Raw genomic sequence first — 24,565 nt, forward strand, 5'->3', positions numbered from 1 at the left:
AACGGCCCCTGCCTCAATCTCAGAAGCGTCAACCTCAACCTGAAAAGGAAGAGAAACATCCGGCTGACGCAACACAGGGGCAGAAGTAAATCGGCGTTTAAGCTCCTGAAAGGCCTCAACAGCCGCAGAGGACCAATTCGTCACATCAGCGCCTTTCTTCGTCAAATCGGTCAGGGGTTTAACCACACTGGAAAAGTTGGCAATGAAACGGCGATAAAAATTAGCAAAGCCCAAAAATTTCTGAAGGCTCTTCACCGATGTGGGTTGAATCCAGTCATGAATGGCTTGGACCTTAACAGGATCCATTTCTATAGACGAGGGAGAAAAAATAAAACCCAAAAAAGAGACCTTCTGAACTCCAAATAGGCACTTAGACCCCTTCACAAATAAAGCATTATCATGAAGGATCTGGAATACCATCCTGACCTGCTTCACATGAGTCTCCCAATCATCGGAAAAAATCAAAATATCATCCAAATACACAATCATGAATTTATCAAGATGATTGCGGAAAATATCATGCATGAAGGACTGAAATACAGAAGGAGCATTAGAGAGCCCGAAAGGCATCACAAGGTATTCAAAATGGCCTTCGGGCGTATTAAACGCAGTTTTCCATTCGTCACCCTGTTTAATACGAACAAGATTATATGCCCCTCGAAGGTCAATCTTAGTAAACCAACCAGCCCCCTTAATCCGAGCAAACAAATCAGAAAGCAAAGGTAAGGGGTATTGGAATTTGACCGTGATCTTATTAAGAAGGCGATAATCAATACAGGGTCTCAAGGAGCCATCCTTCTTGGCAACAAAAAAGAATCCCGCTCCCAATGGTGACGAAGACGGCCGAATATGCCCCTTCTCCAAAGACTCCTTGACATAACTCCGCATGGCGGCATGCTCTGGCACAGACAGATTGAAAATTTGGCCCTTAGGGAACTTACAGCCAGGAATCAAGTTAATAGCACAATCACAGTCCCTATGTGGAGGAAGGGAACTGGACTTGGGCTCATCAAATACATCCTGGAAATCCGACAAAAACTCAGGGACTTCAGAAGAGGGGGAAGAGGAAATTGACATCAAAGGAACGTCACTATGTACCCCTTGACAACCCCAACTAGTCACAGACATAGATTTCCAACCAGCACCGGATTATGTTCCTGTAACCATAGAAAACCCAGTGCAACAACATCATGCAAATTATGCAACACCAGAAAATGGCAATCTTCCTGATGTGCTGGAGCCATGCACATGGTCAGCTGAGTCCAATACTGAGGTTTATTCTTGGCCAACGGTGTAGCATCAATGCCCCTCAAAGGAATAGGACTCTGCAAAGGCTGCAAGGAAAAACCACAGCGCCTGGCGAATTCCAAGTCCATCAAGTTCAGGGCAACGCCTGAATCCACAATTGCCATGACAGAAAAGGACGATAATGAGCTAATCAGGGTCACAGATAAGAGAAATGTAGACTGTAAAGTACTGATGGTAACAGACCTAGCTTCCCTCTTAGTACGCTTAGGGCAATCGGAAATAACATGAGCAGAATCACCACAGTAAAAACACAGCCTATTCTGACGTCTGAATCCCTGCCGTTCTGCTCCAGTCAAAATCCTATCACATTGCATAGGCTCAGGACTCCGCTCAGAGGACACTGCCATATGGTGCACAACTTTGCGCTCGCGCAGGCGCCGATCAATCTGAATGGCTAGAGACATAGATTCGCTCAAACCAGCAGGCGTGGGGAACCCCACCATAACATCTTTAAGGGCTTCAGAAATACCCTTTCTGAAAATTGCTGCCAGCGCCTCCTCATTCCATTTAGTGAGCACAGACCATTTTCTAAATTTCTGGCAGTATAATTCTGCCGCTTCCTGACCCTGACATAGGGCCAACAAGATTTTTTCTGCATGACCACAGAATTAGGTTCGTCACACAATAATCCGAGCGCTAGAAAAAATGCGTCTACATTAAGCAATGCCGGATCCCCTGATTCAAGGGAGAATGCCCAGTCCTGAGGGTCACCACGCAGCAGAGAGATGACAATTTTAACCTGCTGAATGGGATCACCAGAGGAACGGGGTTTCGAAGCAAAAAACAATTTGCAGTTATTTTTAAAGTTCAAAAACTTGGATCTGTCCCCAAAAAACAAATCAGGGGTTGGAATTCTAGGCTCTAAAGCCGGAGTCTGGACAACATAATCTTGGATACTCTGTACTCTTGCAGCAAGTTGATCCACACGAGAAAACAAACCCTGAACATCCATGTCAGCGCCAAAATCCTGAACCACCCAGAGATTAAGAGGGAAAAAAAAGACCAAATAGGCTGCAGAAAAAAAAATGGCTCAGAATTTTTTTTTCCTTCTTTTGTGATGCATTTAATTCATTTCTGGCCAGTTGTACTGTTATGACCTGGTGGTTTTGGAGCAACATGGGACATGCTCTGGAGGAGGTGGTACCTGTACTGACCGCAATACCTGAGCTTAACACACACACTAGAAGTAGCCGTGGGATGTTCCTGTCACTCCCTAGACACCTCGTCGCAGCCGGAGGACTAACTACCCCTAAAGATAGAAACAGGAAAGCTATCTTGCCTCAGAGAAAATCCCCAAAGATTAGACAGCCCCCCACAAATATTGACTGTGAGTGGAGAGGGAAATGACATACGCAGAATGAAACCAGGATGTAGCAAAGGAGGACAGTCTAGCTAGATAGAACAGGACAGAATACTGTGCGGTCAGTATTAAAAACTAGAAAAATCTACCACAGAGTTTACAAAAATCTCCACACCTGACTAAAGGTGTGGAGGGTAAATCTGCTTCCCAGAGCTTACAGCTTAACTGAAATAATCCATACTGACAAGCTGGACAAGAAAAAACATAGAAAGTGCAGAATGATTAAGTCCACAAAAAGTGGACTGCAAAAGAACAAAGCAAGGACTTATCTTTGCTGAACTGGTCAGAATATCAGGGAAATCCAAGCAGAGATGTGAATCCAACCAGGAACCATTGACAACTGGCACAGGCTGAAGGCTAGAACCAGGTTAAATAGCCGAGCCAGAAAGACAATCAGAGGAAGCAGCTGCTGACTGCTAATTCCAAGGAGCAGCAGTACCACTTACAACCACCGGAGGGAGCCCAAGAGCGGAATTCACAACAGTCTAGAAACTGGCGGGGGGAGCCTGGAGAGCGATAAACAACCGCCACTCGCAAGAAGAGCTTAAAGAGTCTGATGGCATGGACTTCAAAGGAAGGAAGTGTAAGTGAGGGAACCGGGGGGATGACTGTTGTGAATTCCGTTCTTGGGCTCCCTCCGCTGGTTGTAAATGGCACTTTTGTGAATTCTGCCCTTGGGGTCCCTCCGGTGGTTTTAAGTGGAACTGCTGCTCCTTGGGTTTAGCATTAGCAGCTTCTTCCACTGATCGTCTCTCCTGGCTCTGCTATTTAGCCTGGCTCTAGTCTTCAGCCAGTGCCAGCTGTCAATGTTTCTTGGTTGGATTCAGATCTCTCCTTGGATTTCTCTGATAGTCTGTCCATTTCAGCAAAGATAAGTCCTTGCTTGTTCTTTTGGTTGTCCACTTGCTGTGGACTTAATCGTTCAGCTCATGTTATGTTTTTTCTTGTCCAGCTTGTCAGTAAGATATATTCAGCTTAGCTGGAAGCTCTGGGGAAGCCGATTTGCCCTCCACACCGTGAGTCGGTGTGGAGATTTTTTGTAAGCTCTGTGTGGATTTTTTAGCTTTTAATACTGACCGCACAGTATCCTTTCCTGTTCTGTCTATCTAGTTAGAAGTGGCCTCCTTTGCTAAATTCTGTTTTCATTCTGTGTATGTCATTTCCCTCTCCACTCACAGTCAATATTTGTGGGGGGCTATCTTTCCTTTGGGGATTTGCTCTGAGGCAAGATAGCTTTCTGTTTCCATCTTTAGGGGTAGTTAGTTCTCAGGCTGTGACGAGGTGTCTAGGGAGTGACAGGAACATCCCACGGCTACTTCTAGTGTTGGTGTTAGGATCAGGAACTGCGGTCAGTACAGATACCACCTCCTCAGAGCTCGTCCCATGTTGCTCCTTAACCACCAGGTCATAACAGTACAGCTGGCCCACAATGTGTTGAATGCATCTCAAAAGAGTGAAAAAAAAGTTCTGAGCTATTTTTTTTTTTCTGCAGCCTGTTTTGTCTTTTTTTCCCCCTTAATCTCTGGGTGGTTCAGGATTTTGGCGCTGACATGGATGTTCAGGGTTTTTTCTCGTGTGGATCAACTCACTGCAAGGGTACAGAGTATCCAAGATTATGTTGTTCAGAATCCGGCTTTAGAGCCTAGAATTCCTACTCCTGATTTGTTTTTTGGGGATAGATCTAAATTTTTGAACTTTAAAAATAACTGCAGATTGTTTTATGCTTTGAGACCTCGTTCCTCTGGTGACCCCATTCAACAGGTGAAGATTGTCATTTCTCTGCTGCGTGGAGACCCTCAGGATTGGGCATTCTCCCTTGAGTCAGGGGATCCTGCATTGCTTAATGTAGACGCATTTTTTCAAGCCCTCGGATTGCTGTATGACGAACCTAATTCTGTGGATCAGGCAGAAAAAACCTTGCTGGCTCTGTGTCAGGGTCAGGAAGCGGCAGAAGTGTACTGCCAGAAATTTAGAAAGTGGTCTGTGCTCACTAAATGGAATGAGTATGCCCTGGCAGCAATTTTCAGAAAGGGTCTTTCTGAAGCCCGGTTCCCCACGCCTGCTGGTTTGAGCGAATCAATGACTCTAGCCATTCAGATTGATCGGCGCCTGCGCGAGCGCAGGGTTGTGCACCATATGGCAGTGTCCTCTGAGCAGAGTCCTGAGCCTATGCAATGTGATAGGATTTTGACTAGAGCAGAACGGCAGGAATTCAGACATCAGAATGGGCTGTGTTTTTACTGTGGTGATTCTGCTCATGCTATTTCTGATTGCCCTAAGCGTACTAAGAGGGTCGCTAGGTCTGTCACCATTAGTACTGTACAGCCTAAATTTCTCTTGTCTGTTGCCCTGATTTGCTCATTATCGTCCTTTTCTGTTATGGCATTTGTGGATTCGGGCGCTGCCCTGAACTTAATGGACTTGGAGTTCGCCAGATGCTGTGGTTTTTCCTTGCAGACTTTGCAGAGCCCTATTCCCTTAAGGGGGATTGATGCTACACCATTGGCCAAGAATAAACCTCAGTACTGGACACAGTTGACCATGTACATGGCTCCAGCACATCAGGAAGATTGCCGTTTTCTGGTGTTGCATAATTTGCATGATGTTGTTGTGCTGGGTTTTCCATGGTTACAGGTACATAATCCGGTGCTGGATTGGAAATCTATGTCTGTGACTAGTTGGGGGTCAAGGGATACATAGTGATGTTCATTTAATGTCAATTTCCTCTTCCCCCTCTTCTGAAGTTCCTGAGTTTTTGTCGGATTTCCAGGATGTATTTGATGAGCCCAAGTCCAGTTCCCTTCCTCCTCATAGGGACTGCGATTGTGCTATTAACTTGATTCCTGGCTGTAAGTTCCCTAAGGGCCGACTTTTCAATCTGTCTGTGCCAGAGCATGCCGCCATGCGGAGTTATGTTACGGAGTCTTTGGAGAAGGGGCATATTCGGCCGTCTTCGTCACTGTTGGGTGTGGGATTCTTTTTTGTTGCCAAGAAGGATGGCTCCTTGAGACCCTGTAGTGATTATCGCCTTCTCAATAAGTTCACGGTCAAATTCCAATACCCTTTACCTTTGCTTTCTGATTTGTTTGCTTGGATTAAGGGGGCTAGTTGGTTTACTAAGATTGACCTTCGAGGGGCGTATAATCTTGTTCGTATTAAACAGGGTGACGAATGGAAAACAGCGTTTAATACGCCCGAAGGTCATTTTGAATACCTTGTGATGCCATTTGGGCTCTCTAATGCTCCATCTGTGTTTCAGTCCTTTATGCATGATATCTTCCGGAATTATCTTGATAAATTCATGATTGTATATTTGGATGATATTTTGATTTTTTCCGATGATTGGAGTCTCATGTGAAACAAGTTAGGATGGTATTTCAGATCCTTCGTGCTAATGCTTTGTTTGTGAAGGGGTCTAAGTGCCTTTTTGGAGTTCAGAAGGTTTCTTTTTTGGGTTTCATTTTTTCTCCCTCGGCTATAGAAATGGATCCTGTTAAGGTCCAGGCCATTCATGATTGGATTCAACCCACATCTGTGAAGAGCCTACAGACATTTTTGGGCTTTGCTAATTTTTATCGCCGTTTCATTGCTAACTTTTCCAGTGTGGTTAAGCCCCTGACCGATTTGACGAAGAAAGGCGCTGATGTGATGAATTGGTCCTCTGCGGCTGTTGAGGCCTTTCAGGAGCTTAAACGTCGATTTACTTCTGCCCTTGTGTTGCGTCAGCCGGATGTTTCTCTTCCTTTTCAAGTTGAGGTTGACGCTTCTGAGATTGGGGCAGGGGCCGTTTTGTCTCAGAGAAGTTCTGATGGTTCTTTGATGAAACCATGTGCCTTCTTCTCCAGAAAGTTTTCGCCTGCGGAGTGTAATTATGATGTCGGCAATCGGGAGTTGTTGGCTATGAAGTGGGCATTCGAGGAGTGGCGACATTGGCTTGAGGGAGCCAAGCATCGCGTTGTGGTCTTGACCGATCATAAGAATCTGATTTACCTCGAGTCGGCCAAGAGGTTGAATCCTAGACAAGCTCAATGGTCCCTGTTTTTCTCCCGTTTTGATTTTGTGGTCTCGTATCTTCCGGGATCTAAGAATGTGAAGGCTGATGCCCTCTCTAGGAGTTTTTTGCCTGATTCTCCGGGAGTCCTTGAGCCGGTTGGTATTCTCAAGGAGGGGGTGATTCTTTCTGCCATCTCCCCTGATTTACGGCAGGTGCTTCGGGAATTTCAGGCTGATAAACCTGACCGCTGTCCACTGGGGAAACTGTTTGTTCCTGATAGATGGACTAGTAAGGTAATTTCTGAGGTTCATTGTTCGGTGTTGGCTGGTCATCCTGGGATTTTTGGTACCAGAGATTTGGTTGCTAGGTCCTTTTGGTGGCCTTCCTTGTTGCGGGATGTGCATTCTTTTGTGCAGTCCTGTGGGACTTGTGCCCGGGCCAAGCCTTGCTGTTCTCGTGCTAGTGGGTTGCTTTTGCCTTTGCCGGTCCCTGAGAGGCCCTGGACGCATATTTCCATGGATTTTATTTCGGATCTTCCTGTTTCCCAGAAGATGTCTGTTATCTGGGTGGTTTGTGACCGGTTTTCTAAGATGGTCCATTTGGTACCTTTGCCTAAGTTGCCTTCCTCCTCTGATTTGGTTCCATTGTTTTTTCAGCATGTGGTTCGTTTGCATGGCATTCCGGAGAATATTGTGTCTGACAGAGGTTCCCAGTTTGTTTCTAGGTTTTGGCGGTCCTTTTGTGCTAGAATGGGCATTGATTTGTCTTTTTCTTCAGCATTTCCTCCTCAGACAAATGGCCAAACCGAACGAACCAATCAGACCTTGGAAACCTATTTGAGATGCTTTGTGTCTGCTGATCAGGATGATTGGGTGACCTTCTTGCCGTTGGCCGAGTTTGCCCTTAAAAATCGGGCTAGTTCGGCTACTTTGGTTTCGCCTTTTTTTTGTAATTTTGGTTTACATCCTCGTTTTTCTTCAGGGCAGGTTGTGCCTTCTGACTGTCCTGGTGTGGATTCTGTGGTGGACAGGTTACAGCAGATTTGGACTCATGTGGTGGACAATTTGACATTGTCTCAGGAAAAGGCTCAACGTTTTGCTAACCGTCCTCGGTGTGTTGGTCCCCGGCTTCGTGTTGGTTATCTTCTCGTCATGTTCCTATGAAGGTTTCTTCCCCTAAGTTCAAGCCTCGCTTTATTGGTCCTTATAAGATTTCTGAGATTATCAATCCGGTATCTTTTCGTTTGGCCCTTCCAGTTTCTTTTTCCATTCATAATGTTTTCCATAGATCTTTGTTGCGGAGATATGTGGTGCCTGTGGTTCCCTCTGTTGATCCTCCTGCTCCGGTGGTTGTTGAGGGGGAGTTGGAATATGTGGTGGAGAAGATTTTGGATTCTCATTTTTCGAGGCGGAAGCTTCAGTATCTGGTCAAGTGGAAGGGTTATGGCCAGGAGGATAATTCTTGGGTTGTTGCCTCCGATGTCCATGCTGCCGATTTGGTTCGTGCTTTTCACTTGGCTCGTCATGATCAGCCTGGGGGCTCTGGTGAGGGTTCGGTGACCCCTCCTCAAGGGGGGGGGGGTACTGTTGTGAATTCCGTTCTTCGGCTCCCTCCGGTGGTTGTAAATGGCACTTTTGTGAATTCTGCCCTTGAGCTCCCTCCGGTGGTTTTAAGTGGAACTGCTGCTCCTTGGGTTTAGCATTAGCAGCTGCTTCCACTGATCGTCTCTCCTGGCTCTGCTATTTAGCCTGGCTCTAGTCTTCAGCCAGTGCCAGCTGTCAATGTTTCTTGGATGGATTCAGATCTCGCCTTGGATTTCTCTGATAGTCTGTCCATTTCAGCAAAGATAAGTCCTTGCTTGTTCTTTTGGTTGTCCACTTGCTGTGGACTTAATCGTTCAGCTCATGTTATGTTTTTTCTTGTCCAGCTTGTCAGTAAGATATATTCAGCTTACCTGGAAGCTCTGGGGAAGCAGATTTGCCCTCCACACCGTGAGTCGGTGTGGAGATTTTTTGTAAACTCTGTGTGGATTTTTTAGCTTTTAATACTGACCGCACAGTATCCTTTCCTGTTCTGTCTATCTAGTTAGAAGTGGCCTCCTTTGCTAAATTCTGTTTTCATTCCGTGTATGTCATTTCCTTCTCCACTCACAGTCAATATTTGTGGGGGGCTCTCTTTCCTTTGGGGATTTTCTCTGAGGCAAGATAGCTTTCTGTTTCCATCTTTAGGGGTAGTTAGTTCTCAGGCTGTGACGAGGTGTCTAGGGAGTGACAGGAACATCCCACGGCTACTTCTAGTGTTGGTGTTCGGATCAGGAACTGCGGTCAGTACAGATACCACCTCCTCAGAGCTCGTCCCATGTTGCTCCTTAACCACCAGGTCATAACAGATGACCTGGAAAGCACATTGTGATGAAAGGAGCAAGCCAACACCTCCACCCTGTCCTCAGATCTGGTGGTATGTGAAAATTTCAGCCCACCAAACAAGAGAGCTGCAGCGGCGGTGGTGTCTGAATGCTGGATCTAGGTTTCTGTAATAGCTAGAATGTTAAGGGAGTTAGAGAGGAAAAAATTGTGAATGTAAGTTAGTTTGTTACACACAGACCGTTAATTCCAGAGAGCACAGTGGAAAGCGGTATGAGAAGGCATGCACTGAATGTTAATAAGATTAGCAGGGTTTCTATATGTAGCTGCAGGAGAGTAATGTATGCTGGTGGAGGGAGGCCCAGGGTTGGGGGAGATGTCACCTATAACTAGTAAAAGGAGAAAATAACAGAAAGAGCAGGTGGTGGGATGATTTGTATGAACGTTTTGAGTGCTGCATGGAGGTATTGGATGGTTTGGAGTGGGTAAGAAATGTCAGTAGAGCCTCAGAGTTATACATGGGAGAGGGGAGAAGGGAGGGGTGGATATAGAGAGAGTGCACAGAATGTGTTAAAGGGCGGGCAAGTTGTGAGAGCGTAGAAGTAAAACCAAATAAGAAGCAGATTGATATGATCAATGCATAATGTAGTATGACTGACCAAGAATCATGATTGTTTGAAAAACTTATGCACCTTACCTGTCTCCTGCCCTGTCCAACTGCCATTGTCTAACTGCCAAGCACTTTATACTGTTGCACTTAATATCTGTTGCTCGCGCGACCCCACGCGCGTTCTATACCAGCCAGATCTAAATATATATGAAATGAAATGTCCGCTAGCATCAGGCACCAAATGGCCACAATCAGCAATTAACCAGGATTAGAGATGATCATAGATGTGACTTCTCCATCTGTCAGTGACTTTTATAATATTTGTTTCAGGGTGAAGATCTGACCAATATTAATACTACAGAGACATATGTGAAGGCGGATGAGTGGTGTAAAGAGGAGATTCCCACATATGGCTATCCAGGTGAGTAGTGACCACTAAATGCAGAGAAGTCACAGATTCTTCTCGTCACCGGCTGTCGCTGCTTTATCGGTGGTGTAGTCTGGCCGTATTACCATGATCACCATTTTACCTCTAGACCACAACATTCTCCTTCTATACACTGACCTGAGAGACTTCCAGATCATCACTGCGCATGACAGGAAGCCTCTCAGGTCTGGAGCCCCTGATGTCGTCATGACGACATCGGGTCTCCATGGCAGCGATCGGAACCACGCGTCATGCCACGGGGTCTAGGATCCAAAGTCAGTGGGGATGTTGGCCCATGTAGTGAGGGATCAGCGACCTGTCATAAGCCAATACAGATGCATATATAATCAGAGCACCACATAAAGCCCCGCCCACAGCCCTGCCCCAAAGCACGAGAATCTCATTAGCTGAAAACTAGAAATACAGATTAAACAACAACCACAAGACTGATTTCATCACCAGGTATCAGTGTAATCAGTATAACGGCACCGACCTGACAGTGTCTGTAGTCACTGACCACAATCCTGCTGACAGGTTCCCTTTAAGACATCTCTGCTCTGCACTATTATACACAGTTCTCTTTAACCCCTTAGTGACAGAGCCAATTTGGTACTTAACCCTTTCGCGACATGCGCCGTACATGTACTGCGCATGTCGGGTCCCCTGCTTTGATGTGCGCTCTGGCGTTGAGCGCACATCAAAGTCGCAACATGTCAGCTGTTTTGTACAGCTGACATGTGCGCGCAATAGCGGCGGGTGAAATCGCTATTCACCCGCCGCTATTAACCTGTTAAATGCCGCTGTCAAATGCAGACAGCGGCATTTAACTAGCGCATCCGGCCGGGCGGCCGGAAATGACGTCATCGCCGACCCCCGTCACATGATCGGGGGTCGGCGTTGCATCAGGAAGGTAACCATAGAGGTCCTTGAGACCTCTATGGTTACTGATGCCGGCCTGCTGTGAGCGCCCCCCTGTGGTCGGCGCTCACAGCACACCTGCATTTCAGCTACATAACAGCGATCTGATGATCGCTGTTATGTAGCAGAGCCGATCGGGCTGTGCCTGCTTCTAGCCTCCCTTGGAGGCTATTGAATCATGGCAAAAGTGAAAAAAAAATTTTTTTTTAAATGTGAAAAAAATATTAAAAATATAAAAGTTTAAATCACCCCCCTTTTGCCCCATCCTAAATAAAACAATAAAAAAAAAAAAACCTACACATATTTGGTATCGACGCGTTCAGAATCGCCCGATCTATCAATTAAAAAAAAGCATTAACCTGATCGCTAAACAGCGTAGCGAGAAAAAAATCCGAAACGCCAGAATTCCTTTTTTTTTGGTCGCCGCGACATTGCGTTAAAATGCAATAACGGGCGATCAAAAGAACACATGTGCGCCAAAATGGTATCATTAAAAACATCAGCTCGGCACACAAAAAATAAGCCCTCACCCGACCCCAGATCACGAAAATTGGAGACGCTACAGGTATCGGAAAATGGCACTTTTTTTTTTTTTTTTTTTTTTTAAGCAAAGTTTGGAATTTTTTTTCACCACTTGGATAAAAAATAACCTTGACATGTTAGGTGTCTATGAACTCGTAATGACCTAGAGAATCATAATGGCAGGTTAGTTTTAGCATTTAGTGAACCTAGCAAAAAAGCCAAACAAAAAAAACAAGTGTGGGATTGCACTTTTTTTGCAATTTCACCGCACTTGGAATTTTTTTCCCGTTTTCTAGTATACGAAATGGTAAAACCAATGATGTCGTTCAAAAGTACAACTCGTCCCGCAAAAAATAAGCCCTCACATGGCCATATTGACGGAAAAATAAAAAAGTTATGGCTCTGGGAAGGAGGGGAGCGAAAAACGAAAACACAAAAACGAAAAAGGGCCACGGAATGAAGGGGTTAATGACCGAGACAATTTTTACAATTCTGACCACTGTCCCTTTATGAGGTTATAACTCTGGAATGCTTTAACGGATCCCGCTGATTCTGAGACTGTTTTTTGTACTTCATGTTAGTGGTAACATTTCTTCGATATTTCTTGCGATTATTTATGAAAAGAACGGAAATATTGCAAAAAAAAATTAAAAGTTTGCAATTTTCAAACCTTGCATTTTTATGCCCTTAAATCAGAGAGATATGTCACACAAAATAGTTAATAAATAACATTTCCCACATGTGTACTTTACATCAGCACAATTTTGGAAACAAATTTTTTTTTAGTTAGGAAGTTATAAGGGTTAAAAATTGACCAGCGATTTCTCATTTTTACAACAAAATTTACAAAACCATTTTTTTAGGGACCATCTTACATTTAAATTTATTTTGAGGGGTGTACGTGACAGAAAATACTCAAATTTGACACCATTCTAAAAACTGCACCCCTCAAGGTGCTCAAAACCACATTCAAGAAGTTTATTAACCCTTTACGTGCTTCACAGGAACTGAAACAATTTGAAGGAAAAAATTAACATTTAACTTTTTTTTTGCAAACATTTTAATTCAGAACCAATTTTTTTTATTTTCACAAGTGTAAAAAGAGAAAATGAACCACAAAATTTGTTGTGCAATTTCTCCTGAATACGCCGATACCCCATATGTGGGGGTAAACCACTGTTTGGGCGCACGGCAGAGCTTAGAAGAGGAGTGCCGTTTGACTTGACAATGCAGAATTGACTGGACTTGAGATCGGACGCCATGTTTCGCGTTTGGAGAGCCCCTGATGTGCCTAAATAGTGGAAACCCCCCCCACAAGTGACACCATTTTGGAATCTAGACGCCTTAAAGAACTTATCTAGATGTATGGTGAGCACTTTGAACCCCCAGGTGCTTCACAGAAGTTTATAACGTAGAGCTGTGAAAATAAAAAATCACATTTATTTTTTATACAAAAATGATCTTTTCGCCCCCAAATTTTTATTTTCACAAGGGTAACAGGAGAAATTAGAACACGAAAGTTGTTGTGCAATTTGTCCTGAGTACGTCAATACCCCATATGTGGGGGTAAACCACAGTTTGGGCGCACGGCAGAGCTCGGAAGGTAAGGAGCACCGTTTCACTTTTTCAATGCAGAATTGGCTGGAATTGAGATCGGACGCCATGTCGCGTTTGGAGAGCCCCTGATGTCCCTGAACAGTGAAAAAAACCCACAAGTGACCCCATTTTGGAAACTAGACCCATTAAGGAACTTATCTAGATGTTTGGTGAGCACTTTAAACCCCCACAGAAATTTTTAACGTAGAGCCATGAAAATAAAAAATCCTTTTTTTTTCCTCAAAAAGGATTTTTTAGCTCGCAATTTTTTATTTTCTCAAGGGTAACATGAGAAATTGGACCTCAAAATTTGTTGTCCAGTTTGTCCTGAGTACGCAGATGCCTCATATGTGGGGGGGGTCCATTGTTTGGGCACACATCGGGGCTCGGAAGGGAAGTAGTGATGTTTTAAAATGCAGACTTTGATGGATTGGTCTGCAGGCGTCATGTTGCATTTGCAGAGCTCCTCATGTACCTAAACAGTAGACACCCCCCCACAAGTGACCCGATTTTGGAAACTAGACCCCCAAAGAGCTTATTTAGATGTGTGGTGAGCACTATCAACCCCAACTGCTTCACAGAAGATTATAATGTAGAGCCATGAAAATAAAAAAATCATATTTTTTCCACAAATATGATCTTTTCACCCCAAATTTTTTATTTTCACAAGGATAACAGGAGAAATTGGACCCCAAACTTTATTGTGCAATTTATGCTGAGTAGGCTGATACCCCATATGTGGGAGGGGTGACCACCGTTTGGGCGCATGGCAGAGCTCGGAAGGGAAGGAGTTCCGTTTTGGAATGCAGACTTTGATAGAAAGGTCTGCGGGCGTTATGCTGCGTTTGCAGAGCCACTGATGTACCTAAACAGTAGAAACCTCCCACAAGTGACCCCATTTTGGAAACTAGACTCCCCAAGGAACTTATCTAGATGTGTGGTGAGAACTTTGAACCCCTAAGTGCTTCACAGAAGTTTTATAACGCAGTCGTGAAAATAAAAAATATTTTTTTTCCACAAAAATGATTTTTTTTTAGCCCCCAATTTTTTTATTTTCCCAAGCGTAACAGGAGAAATTGGACCCCAAAAGTTGTTGTACAATTTGTCCTGAGTACGCTGATACTCCATGTGTGGGGGGGAACCACTGTTTGGGCACACATCGGGGCTCGGAAGGGAAGGAGCGCCGTTTGGAATGCAGACTTAGATTGATTGGTCTGCAGGCGTCACTTTGCATTTGCAGAGCCCCTGATGTACCCAAACGGTAGAAACCCCCCACAAGTGACCCCATATTGGAAAATAGACCACCCAAGGAACTTATCTAGATGTGTTGTGAGAACTTTGAACCCCCAAATGTTTCACTACAGTTTATAACGCAGAGCCGTGAAAATAAAAAATCATTTTTTTCCACAAAAATGATTTTTTAGCCCCCAATTTTTTTTATTTTTGAGAGGGTAACAGGAGAAACTGGACCCTAAAAGTTGTTGTCCAACTAGTACTTAGTATGCTGATGCTCCATATGTGGGGGTAAACCACTGTTTGGGCGCACGGCAGAGCTCAGAAGGGAGGGAGCATAATTTGACTTTTTGAGCGCAAAATTGGCTGTCTCGTTTGGAGACCCCCTGATGTACCTAAACAGTTGAAACCCCCCAATTCTAACTCCAACCCTAACCCCAACCCGATCCATAATCCTAATCACAACCCTAACCCCCAAAATACCCCTAACCCTAATCCCAACCCTAACCATAACCCTAATCAAAACCCTAAACCCAACACAACCCTAATCCTAATCTCAACCCTAATCTCAAAACCTAACCCTAATCCCAATACACCCCTAACTCTAATCCCAACCTTAACCCTAATCCCAAACGTAACCCTAATTGTTATGACCTGGTGGTTTAGGAGCAACATTGGATGTGCTCTGGAGGAGGTGGTACCTGTACTGACCGCAATACCTGAGCTTAACACACACACTAGAAGTAGCCGTGGGATGTTCTTGTCACTCCCTAGACACCTCGTCACAGCCGGAGGACTAACTACCCCTAAATATAGAAACAGGAAAGCTATTTTGCCTCAGAGAAAATCCCCAAAGATTAGACAGCCCCCCACAAATATTGACTGTGAGTGGAGAGGGAAATGACATACGCAGAATGAAACCAGGATGTAGCAAAGGAGGCCAGTCTAGCTAGATAGATAGAACAGGACAGAATACTGTGCGGTCAGTATTAAAAACTAGAAAAATCCACCACAGAGTTTACAAAAATCTCCACACCTGACTAAAGGTGTGGAAGGTAAATCTGCTTCCCAGAGCCTCCAGCATAACTGAAATAATCCATACTGACAAGCTGGACAAGAAAAAACCTAGAAAGTGCAGAACGATTAAGTCCACAAAAAGTGGACTGCAAAAGAACAAAGCAAGGACTTATCTTTGCTGAACTGGTAAAAATATCAGGGAAATCCAAGCAGAAATGTGAATCCAACCAGGAACCATTGACAACTGGCACAGGCTGGAAGATAGAACCAGGTTAAATAGCCGAGCCAGAAAGACAATCAGTGGAAGCAGCTGCTGACTGCTAATTCCAAGGAGCAGCAGTACCACTTAAAACCACCGGAGGGAGCCCAAGAGCAGAACTCACAAAAGTGCCACTTACAACCACCGGAGGGAGCCCGAGAGCGGAATTCACAACAGTACCCCTTCCTTGAGGAGGGGACACCGAACCCACACCAGAGCCCCCAGGCCGATCAGGGCGAGCCAAGTGAAAAGCACGAACCAAATCGGCGGCATGAACCTCGGAGGCAACAACCCAAGAATTATCCTCCTGGCCATAACCCTTCCACTTGACAAGATACTGAAGCCTCCGCCTCGAAAAACGAGAATCCAAAATTTTCTCAACCACATATTCCAACTCCCCCTCAACCAACACCGGGGCAGGAGGATCAACCGAGGGAACAACGGGCACCACATATCTCCGCAACAAAGATCTATGGAAAACATTATGGATGGCAAAAGAGGCTGGAAGGGCCAAACGAAAAGACACCGGATTGATAGTCTCAGAAATCTTATAAGGACCAATAAACCGAGGCTTGAACTTAGGGGAAGAAACCTTCATAGGAACATGACGAGAAGATAACCAGACTAAATCCCCCACCCGAAGCCGGGGACCAGCACACCGACGGCGGTTAGCAAAACGTTGAGCCTTTTCCTGAGACAACGTCAAATTGTCTACCACATGAGTCCAAATCTGCTGTAACCTGTCCACCACAGAATCCACACCAGGACAATCAGAAGGCTCAACCTGCCCCGAAGAAAAACGAGGATGAAAACCAAAATTACAAAAGAAAGGCGAAACCAAAGTAGCCGAACTAGCCCGATTATTAAGGGCAAACTCGGCCAACGGCAAGAAAGCCACCCAATCATCCTGATCAGCAGACACAAAGCATCTCAAATAGGTTTCCAAGGTCCCATTCTAGCACAGAAGGCCCGCCAAAACCTAGAAACAAACTGAGAACCTCTGTCAGACACAATATTCTCCGGAATGCCATGCAAACGATCCACATGCTGAAAAAACAATGGAACCAAATCAGAGGAGGAAGGCAATTTAGGCAAAGGTACCAAATGGACCATTTTAGAGAACCGGTCACAAACCACCCAGATAACAGACCTCTTCTGGGAAACAGGAAGATCCGAAATAAAATCCATGGAAATGTGCGTCCAGGGCCTCTCAGGGACCGGCAAAGGCAAAAGCAACCCACTAGCGCGGGAACAGCAAGGCTTGGCCCGGGCACAAGTCCCACAGGACTGCACAAAAGAATGCACATCCCGCAACAAGGAAGGCCACCAAAATGACCTAGCAACCAAATCTCTGGTACCAAAAATCCCAGGATGACCAGCCAACACTGAACAATGAGCCTCAGAAATTACCTTACTAGTCCATCTATCAGGAACAAACAGCTTCCCCACTGGACAGCGGTCAGGTTTATCAGCCTGAAATTCCTGAAGCACCCGCCGTAAATCAGGGGAGATGGCAGAAAGAATCACCCCTTCTTTAAGAATGCCAACCGGCTCAAGAACTCCAGGAGAATCAGGCAAAAAACTCCTAGAGAGGGCATCAGCCTTAACATTCTTAGATCCCGGAAGATACGAAACCACAAAATCAAAACGGGAGAAAAACAGGGACCATCGAGCCTGTCTAGGGTTCAGCCGCTTGGCCGACTCGAGGTAAATCAGATTCTTATGATCGGTCAAGACCACAATGCGGTGCTTGGCTCCCTCAAGCCAATGTCGCCACTCCTCAAATGCCCACTTCATAGCCAACAACTCCCGAATGCCAACGTCATAATTGCGCTCCGCAGGTGAAAACTTTCTGGAAAAAAAAGCACACGGTTTCATCAAAGAACCATCAGAATTCCTCTGAGACAAAACGGCCCCTGCCCCAATCTCAGAAGCGTCAACCTCAACCTGAAAAGGAAGAGAAACATCCGGCTGACGCAACACAGGGGCAGAAGTAAATCGGCGTTTAAGCTCCTGAAAGGCCTCAACAGCCGCAGAGGACCAATTCGTCACATCAGCGCCTTTCTTCGTCAAATTGGTCAGGGGTTTAACCACACTGGAAAAGTTGGCAATGAAACGGTGATAAAAATTAGCAAAGCCCAAAAATTTCTGAAGGCTCTTCACCGATGTGGGTTGAATCCAGTCATGAATGGCTTGGACCTTAACAGGATCCATTTCTATAGACGAGGGAGAAAAATAAAACCCAAAAAAGAGACCTTCTGAACTCCAAATAGGCACTTAGACCCCTTCACAAATAAAGCATTATCACGAAGGATCTGGAATACCATCCTGACCTGCTTCACATGAGACTCCCAATCATCGGAAAAAATCAAAATATCATCCAAATACACAATCATGAATTTATCAAGATAATTGCGGAAAATATCATGCATGAAGGACTGAAATACAGAAGGAGCATTAGAAAGCCCGAAAGGCATCACAAGATATTCAAAATGGCCTTCGGGCGTATTAAATGCAGTTTTCCATTCGTCACCCTGTTTAATACGAACACGGTTATATGCCCCTCGAAGGTCAATCTTAGTAAACCAACTAGCCCCCTTAATCCGAGCAAACAAATCAGAAAGCAAAGGTAAAGGGTATTGGAATTTGACCGTGATCTTATTAAGAAGGCGATAATCAATACAGGGTCTCAAGGAGCCATCCTTCTTGGCAACAAAAAAGAATCCCGCTCCCAATGGTGACGAAGACGGCCGAATATGCCCCTTCTCCAAAGACTCCTTGACATAACTCTGCATGGCGGCATATTCAGGCACAGACAGGTTGAAAAATCAGCCCTTAGGAAACTTACAGCCAGGAATCAAGTTAATAGCACAATCACAGTCCCTATGTGGAGGAAGGGAACTGGACTTGGGCTCATCAAATACATCCTGAAAATCCGACAAAAACTCAGGGACTTCAGAAGAGGGGGAAGAGGAAATTGACATCAAAGGAATGTCACTATGTACCCCTTGACAACCCCAACTAGTCACAGACATAGATTTCCAATCCAGCAGCGGATTATGTTCCTGTAACCATGGAAAACCCAGTACAACAACATCATGCAAATTATGCAACACCAGAAAACGGCAATCTTCCTGATGTGCTGGAGCCATGCACATGGTCAGCTGAGTCCAATACTGAGGTTTATTCTTGGCTAACGGTGTAGCATCAATGCCCCTCAAAGGAATAGGACTCTGCAAAGGCTGCAAGGAAAAACCACAGCGCCTGGCGAATTCCAAGTCCATCAAGTTCAGGGCAGCGCCTGAATCCACAAATGCCATGACAGAAAAGGATGATAATGAGCAAATCAGGGTCACAGATAAGAGAAATTTAGGCTGTACAGTACTGATGGTAACAGGCCTAGCTACCCTCTTAGTACGCTTAGGGCAATCAGAAATAACATGAGCAGAATCACCACAGTAAAAACACAGCCTATTCTGACGTCTGAATCCCTGCCGTTCTGCTCTAGTCAAAATCACATTGCATAGGCTTAGGACTCCGCTCAGAGGACACTGCCATATGGTGCACAACTTTGCGCTCGCGCAGGCGCCGATCAATCTGAATGGCTAGAGACATAGATTCGCTCAAACCAGCAGGCGTGGGGAACCCCACCATAACATCTTTAAGGGCTTCAGAAAGACCCTTTCTGAAAACTGCTGCCAGCGCCTCCTCATTCCATTTAGTGAGCACAGACCATTTTCTAAATTTCTGGCAGTTTAATTCTGCCGCTTCATGACCCTGACATAGGGCCAACAAGATTTTTTCTGCATGATCCACAGAATTAGGTTCGTCATACAATAATCCGAGCGCTAGAAAAAATGCGTCTACATTAAGCAATGCCGGTTCCCCTGATTCAAGGGAGAATGCCCAGTCCTGAGGGTCACCACGCAGCAGAGAGATGACAATTTTAACCTGCTGAATGGGATCACCAGAGGAACGGGGTTTCAAAGCAAAAAACAATTTGCAGTTATTTTTAAAGTTCAAAAACTTGGATCTGTCCCCAAAAAACAAATCAGGGGTTGGAATTCTAGGCTCTAAAGCCGGAGTCTGGACAACATAATCTTGGATACTCTGTACTCTTGCAGCAAGTTGATCCACACGAGAAAACAAACCCTGAACATCCATGCCAGCACCAAAATCCTGAACCACCCAGAGATTAAGAGGAAAAAAAAGACCAAACAGGCTGCAGAAAAAAAAATGGCACAGAATTTTTTTCTTTCTTTTGAGATGCATTTAATTCATTTTGTGCCAGTTGTACTGTTATGACCTGGTGGTTTAGGAGCAACATGGGACGTGCTCTGGAGGAGGTGGTACCTGTACTGACCGCAATACCTGAGCTTAACACACACACTAGAAGTAGCCGTGGGATGTTCCTGTCACTCCCTAGACACCTCGTCACAGCCGGAGGACTAACTACCCCTAAAGATAGAAACAGGAAAGCCATCTTGCCTCAGAGAAAATCCCCAAAGATTAGACAGCCCCCCACAAATATTGACTGTGAGTGGAGAGGGAAATGACATACGCAGAATGAAACCAGGATGTAGCAAAGGAGGCCAGTCTAGCTAGATCGATAGAACAGGACAGAATACTGTGCGGTCAGTATTAAAAACTAGAAAAATCCACCAGAGTTTACAAAAATCGCCACACCTGACTAAAGGTGTGGAGGGTAAATCTGCTTCCCAGAGCTTCCAGCATAACTGAAATAATCCATACTGACAAGCTGGACAAGAAAAAACATAGAAAGTGCAGAATGATTAAGTCCACAAAAAGTGGACTGCAAAAGAACAAAGCAAGGACTTATCTTTGCTGAACTGGTCAGAATATCAGGGAAATCCAAGCAGAGATGTGAATCCAACCAGGAACCATTGACAACTGGCACAGGCTGAAGGCTAGAACCAGGTTAAATAGCCGAGTCAGAAAGACAATCAGTGGAAGCAGCTGCTGACTGCTAATTCCAAGGAGCAGCAGTACCACTTAAAACCACCGGAGGGAGCCCAAGAGCGGAATTCACAACACCTAATCCAAACCCTAATCCCAACTCTAACCCTAACTTTAGCCCTAACCCTAACTTTAGCCCCAACCCTAACCCTAACTTTAGCCCCAACCCTAACCGCAACCATAACCCTAACAACCTAGCCCTAACCCTAGCCCTAACCGTAGCCCTAACCCTAGCCCTAACCCTAATTGGAAAATAGAAATACATACTTTTTTTTATTTTATTATTTTTTCCTAACTAAGGGGGTGATAAAATGGGGGGTTATTTACTATTTTTTTTTTTTATTTTGATCACTGTGATAGGATCTCACAGTGACCAAAATAAAACAAGAGGAAGAATCTTCTCTGCTGGCCAGCAGATCACGGCGGGCGCACTGCTCATGCTCCCGCCATTTTCTTACTAGAGCACGAAGCCGACGGCTAGGAGAGGAAGCAGGAGGACCCAGGGACACCGGTAAGTATAACAGGGTCCCCAATCCCCCTATTGTGTGCAATCACATCAGAGGACAGAGAATGACAGATCGCTTTTTTTTTTTTGCGGCCGCCGGTAAACGGTTAATTACCGGCGATCGCAAAACAGGGGTCGGTAAAAACCGACCCCGACCATGTTCTTTGGGGTCTCTGCTACCCCCGGCAGCCGAGACCCCAAAGATCTGCCAGTTCCCGGGCAGCGGGCACAGCGGGCACACTGCGCATGCGCCCGCCATGTTTTTCCTGGAACAACATGGCGGCCCCCATCGGGAGCCACGAGGAGCACCGGGGGAGACAGGTGAGTATCGTGGGGGCGATCGGGGACCCCATTTCTCTGTCCTCTGATGTGAGATCACATCGGAGGACAGAGAAATTAAATGGCAAATCGCATTGTTTTTTTTGTTGTTGGTACGACCGCCGGTAAACGATAATTATTAGCGATCGCAACTTGGGGGTCGATAAACCCCCCCGAATCATGTTCTCTGGGGTCTCGGCTACCCTCGGCAACCGAGACCCCAGAGAAAATCTGACTCTTGGGGGCGCTATTCACTTTTTCCACAGCGCCGTTAATTAACGGCGCTGTGGTTTAAGTACCCTAAACTGCCGCCGTTAAAAGGCGTATCGGCGGTCGTTAAGGGGTTAAATGTGTAATATTTCTTCTTGAAACTCATCTGACAGAAAATCTTGGAGCTTCCGATAGTTTAGATTGTGAAGTCACCGAGCCCCGCGCTCTAATTACCCCAGAGAGGTTTCACCACTAGCTCCTCATTTATTACTGATGGAGACTGTTCAGTTTGAGCATTTCAGTAGATGTTATTGTCTATAGTCAGTTTCTGATTACAGTAGTGTCCAGAATCCTCTGATTTATCCTCTTCCCGCAACCATTTTTGTGTTCTTAATCAGGCCCCATTTTTACAATCTGACGTGTGTCACTTTATGTGGTGATAACTTTGGAATTATTCACAAAGGCGAATAGAAAACAAATGGATCTTACTAATTATTTTCCAACTTCTCACAATACCCTACATACGATTGTACACTACTCTCTGGGCACATGGCAGTGTTCAGAAGGGAAGGAGCGCCATTTAGCTGTTTGAATGTAAAATATGTTGGAATAATTAGTGGTTGCCATGTTGCGTTGGGCCTAAACATTGAAACACCCCACAAGTGATACCATTTTTTTTTTTTTAACCATTAGATTTTTATTGAATGAAAGGTGGTTACAATATCAGATAAGACCAAAAGGAAAAAAGGGAACAAGGGAAAAGTCATCACCATTTACATATAACAGAGAGGATCGGCAGTACAAACTACTACAGAGAATTGGCTGAATGCAGTATTATGAAAGCAATACCAAGAGTAGAAATGGTACCTATCTAAGAGGAGGGGGGAGGAGCAAGACAGGAACCGAAACAAAGGAGGATGTAATCCAGTGGTCCCATCTTGCAAAAACTTTATTTTTGGTAGAGAGGCGGTCAGCCGTGACTGCTTCATAGCAATAATGAAGATTAATCCTCGCAATTAGTTCATCTCTAGAGGGAACAGATGGGGATTTCCAATGTTTTGTGATACAAAGCCGCGCTGCAACAAGGACATTAGAAATTATGAGCTGAAGAGGCCGAGGGAAATTTAGAAGGGAAATACCCAATATAGCAAGGGGACCAGTTAAAACAAAGGGGAGGAGGGTATCCTCTGATAAAATTAGCTCAACTTGACGCCAGAACAGTTGTATACGGGGCAGTCCCACCAGACATGGGCTAACGAACCATTAAGATTACAATTTTTCCAACACAAGGGAGTGGAAGAGAGGTGTAGCTTAGCTAATTTAGCAGGTGTAAAGTACCATTGAAGATGAATTTTTTTAATCTGCTCAAGGTGACCAATACATGAGGAGAATTTAGATGGGTGTAACATTGCGAAATACCAGTCTTCAAGGGGAGCCTCAAACGAGAGAGTGGTCTCCCATGAAGACATAAAGGGAAGTTTGCCTGTTAAATTATGAGTCAGGAGGGATTTGTAAATAATTGAGATACCATGTGGGATCAAGGTATTAGGCCTAAAGAATCTCTGAATTGGAGTCTCCTCACCCAGGGGGGAAGCGGGCGCTCCAAACAAGCCACCATGCCTTAGGAAACTGCGTATTTGAAAATATTGGAAAAAGCAATTGCCGGGCAAGGAATACCGAGCAGCCAGATCAAAGAATGGAATCATACCTTCGGCATTGAATAAATCAGCTACCCGAAGCACCCCGCACCCCCTCCAGGCGGAGAGAGACAGTCCATCAATAGCACAGTCTAAGGCATGCAGAGATACATAATGGTATATGAAGGGGAAATGAATAGGACATGATTCTGACCAGATTTTGGAGGCAGAATACATTGATCTAAGATAAGAACTGCATGGGGAAGGACGGAGTAAGTAAAGTTCCAACAATGTTTTGAGAGATTTCTTGGGGGCATAGTGCGATTCAATGTTAAACCCCATAAGAGAAGAACTACCTTCCCACCAAATTTTGAGGGGTTCAAGGAGGGCAGCTCTGTGGTAAAGCTGAATTTTAGGTGCGCCAAGACCGCCCTTGGCATATGGGAGTGACATTAAGAAACGCTTAACTCTATGGGGCTTATTATTCCAAATAAAACGGTCAATTATTGATTGGAAAGCTGAAATATACTTAGAGGGAATAGTTAGTGGGAGACATCTAAAGAGATAAATAAGTTTATGGAGAATTAGCATTTTAGAGGTTTGGATTCTGGCCATCCATGAAAGCTGGGAAGCAGATAATTGATCAATGTCCTTTTTAATTTCAGAGAGGGTTGTGTCACAGTTGACACTGACAATGCTTTTAAGATGGGTTATTTGTATACCTAGATAAGTGAACCCAAGGGGAGACCAAATGAAGGGGTAAGTAGTTTAGATATGGCGCTGGAGAGGGGCAGAGAAGAATAAAGGGAAGATTACGGATTTAGATAAGTTTAGTTTATAATAAGAGGCTTTGGCGAATTGGGTAAGAATAGAGGAAACTGCTTTAAGTGAGGCAATAGGGGCAGAACAAGTGAGCACTACGTCATCGGCATATAGGCCTATTTTGTGTTCGTGATCTCCCACCACCACCCCCTCCACCTCCGGACATTGTCGTACGACAGCATCGAGAGGCTCCATGATCAAGGCAAAGACGATGGGGGAGAGAGGGCAACCTTGACGAGTGCCGTTGTTAATGGGAAAAGTGCGAGATTTAAATGCAGCTGAGCGAACAGAGGCACATGGATTAGAGTATAGGGCCATAATAGCTTTCAAAATATGGCCCGACAGGCCAAATCTTTGAAGGGTGAGATTAATGTAACCCCAGTGCACCCTGTCAAACGCTTTTTCTGCGTCAAGGGACAGGAATACACTGGGGAGGCTACCCCTCTCCTCCACGTCCAGCAGATCAATCAAGCGCCTCGTGCCATCTCT

General features: G+C 45.0%; 1 protein-coding gene across 2 annotated transcripts in view; it reads left to right on the forward strand.

Annotated features, from left to right (window-relative positions):
- LOC143766924 (uncharacterized) overlaps nt 1-24,565 on the forward strand; it is a 98,334-nt gene that overhangs the window by 44,554 nt on the left and 29,215 nt on the right. For both annotated transcript variants that reach the window (XM_077254926.1, XM_077254927.1), the window contains one exon: nt 9,966-10,056. In XM_077254926.1, the coding sequence (XP_077111041.1) occupies nt 9,966-10,056 (91 nt within the window). The remainder of the gene's footprint in view (nt 1-9,965; nt 10,057-24,565) is intronic.

Source organism: Ranitomeya variabilis, chromosome 4 (assembly GCF_051348905.1).
Source record: "Ranitomeya variabilis isolate aRanVar5 chromosome 4, aRanVar5.hap1, whole genome shotgun sequence".
NCBI classification, from domain to species: Eukaryota; Metazoa; Chordata; class Amphibia; order Anura; family Dendrobatidae; genus Ranitomeya; species Ranitomeya variabilis.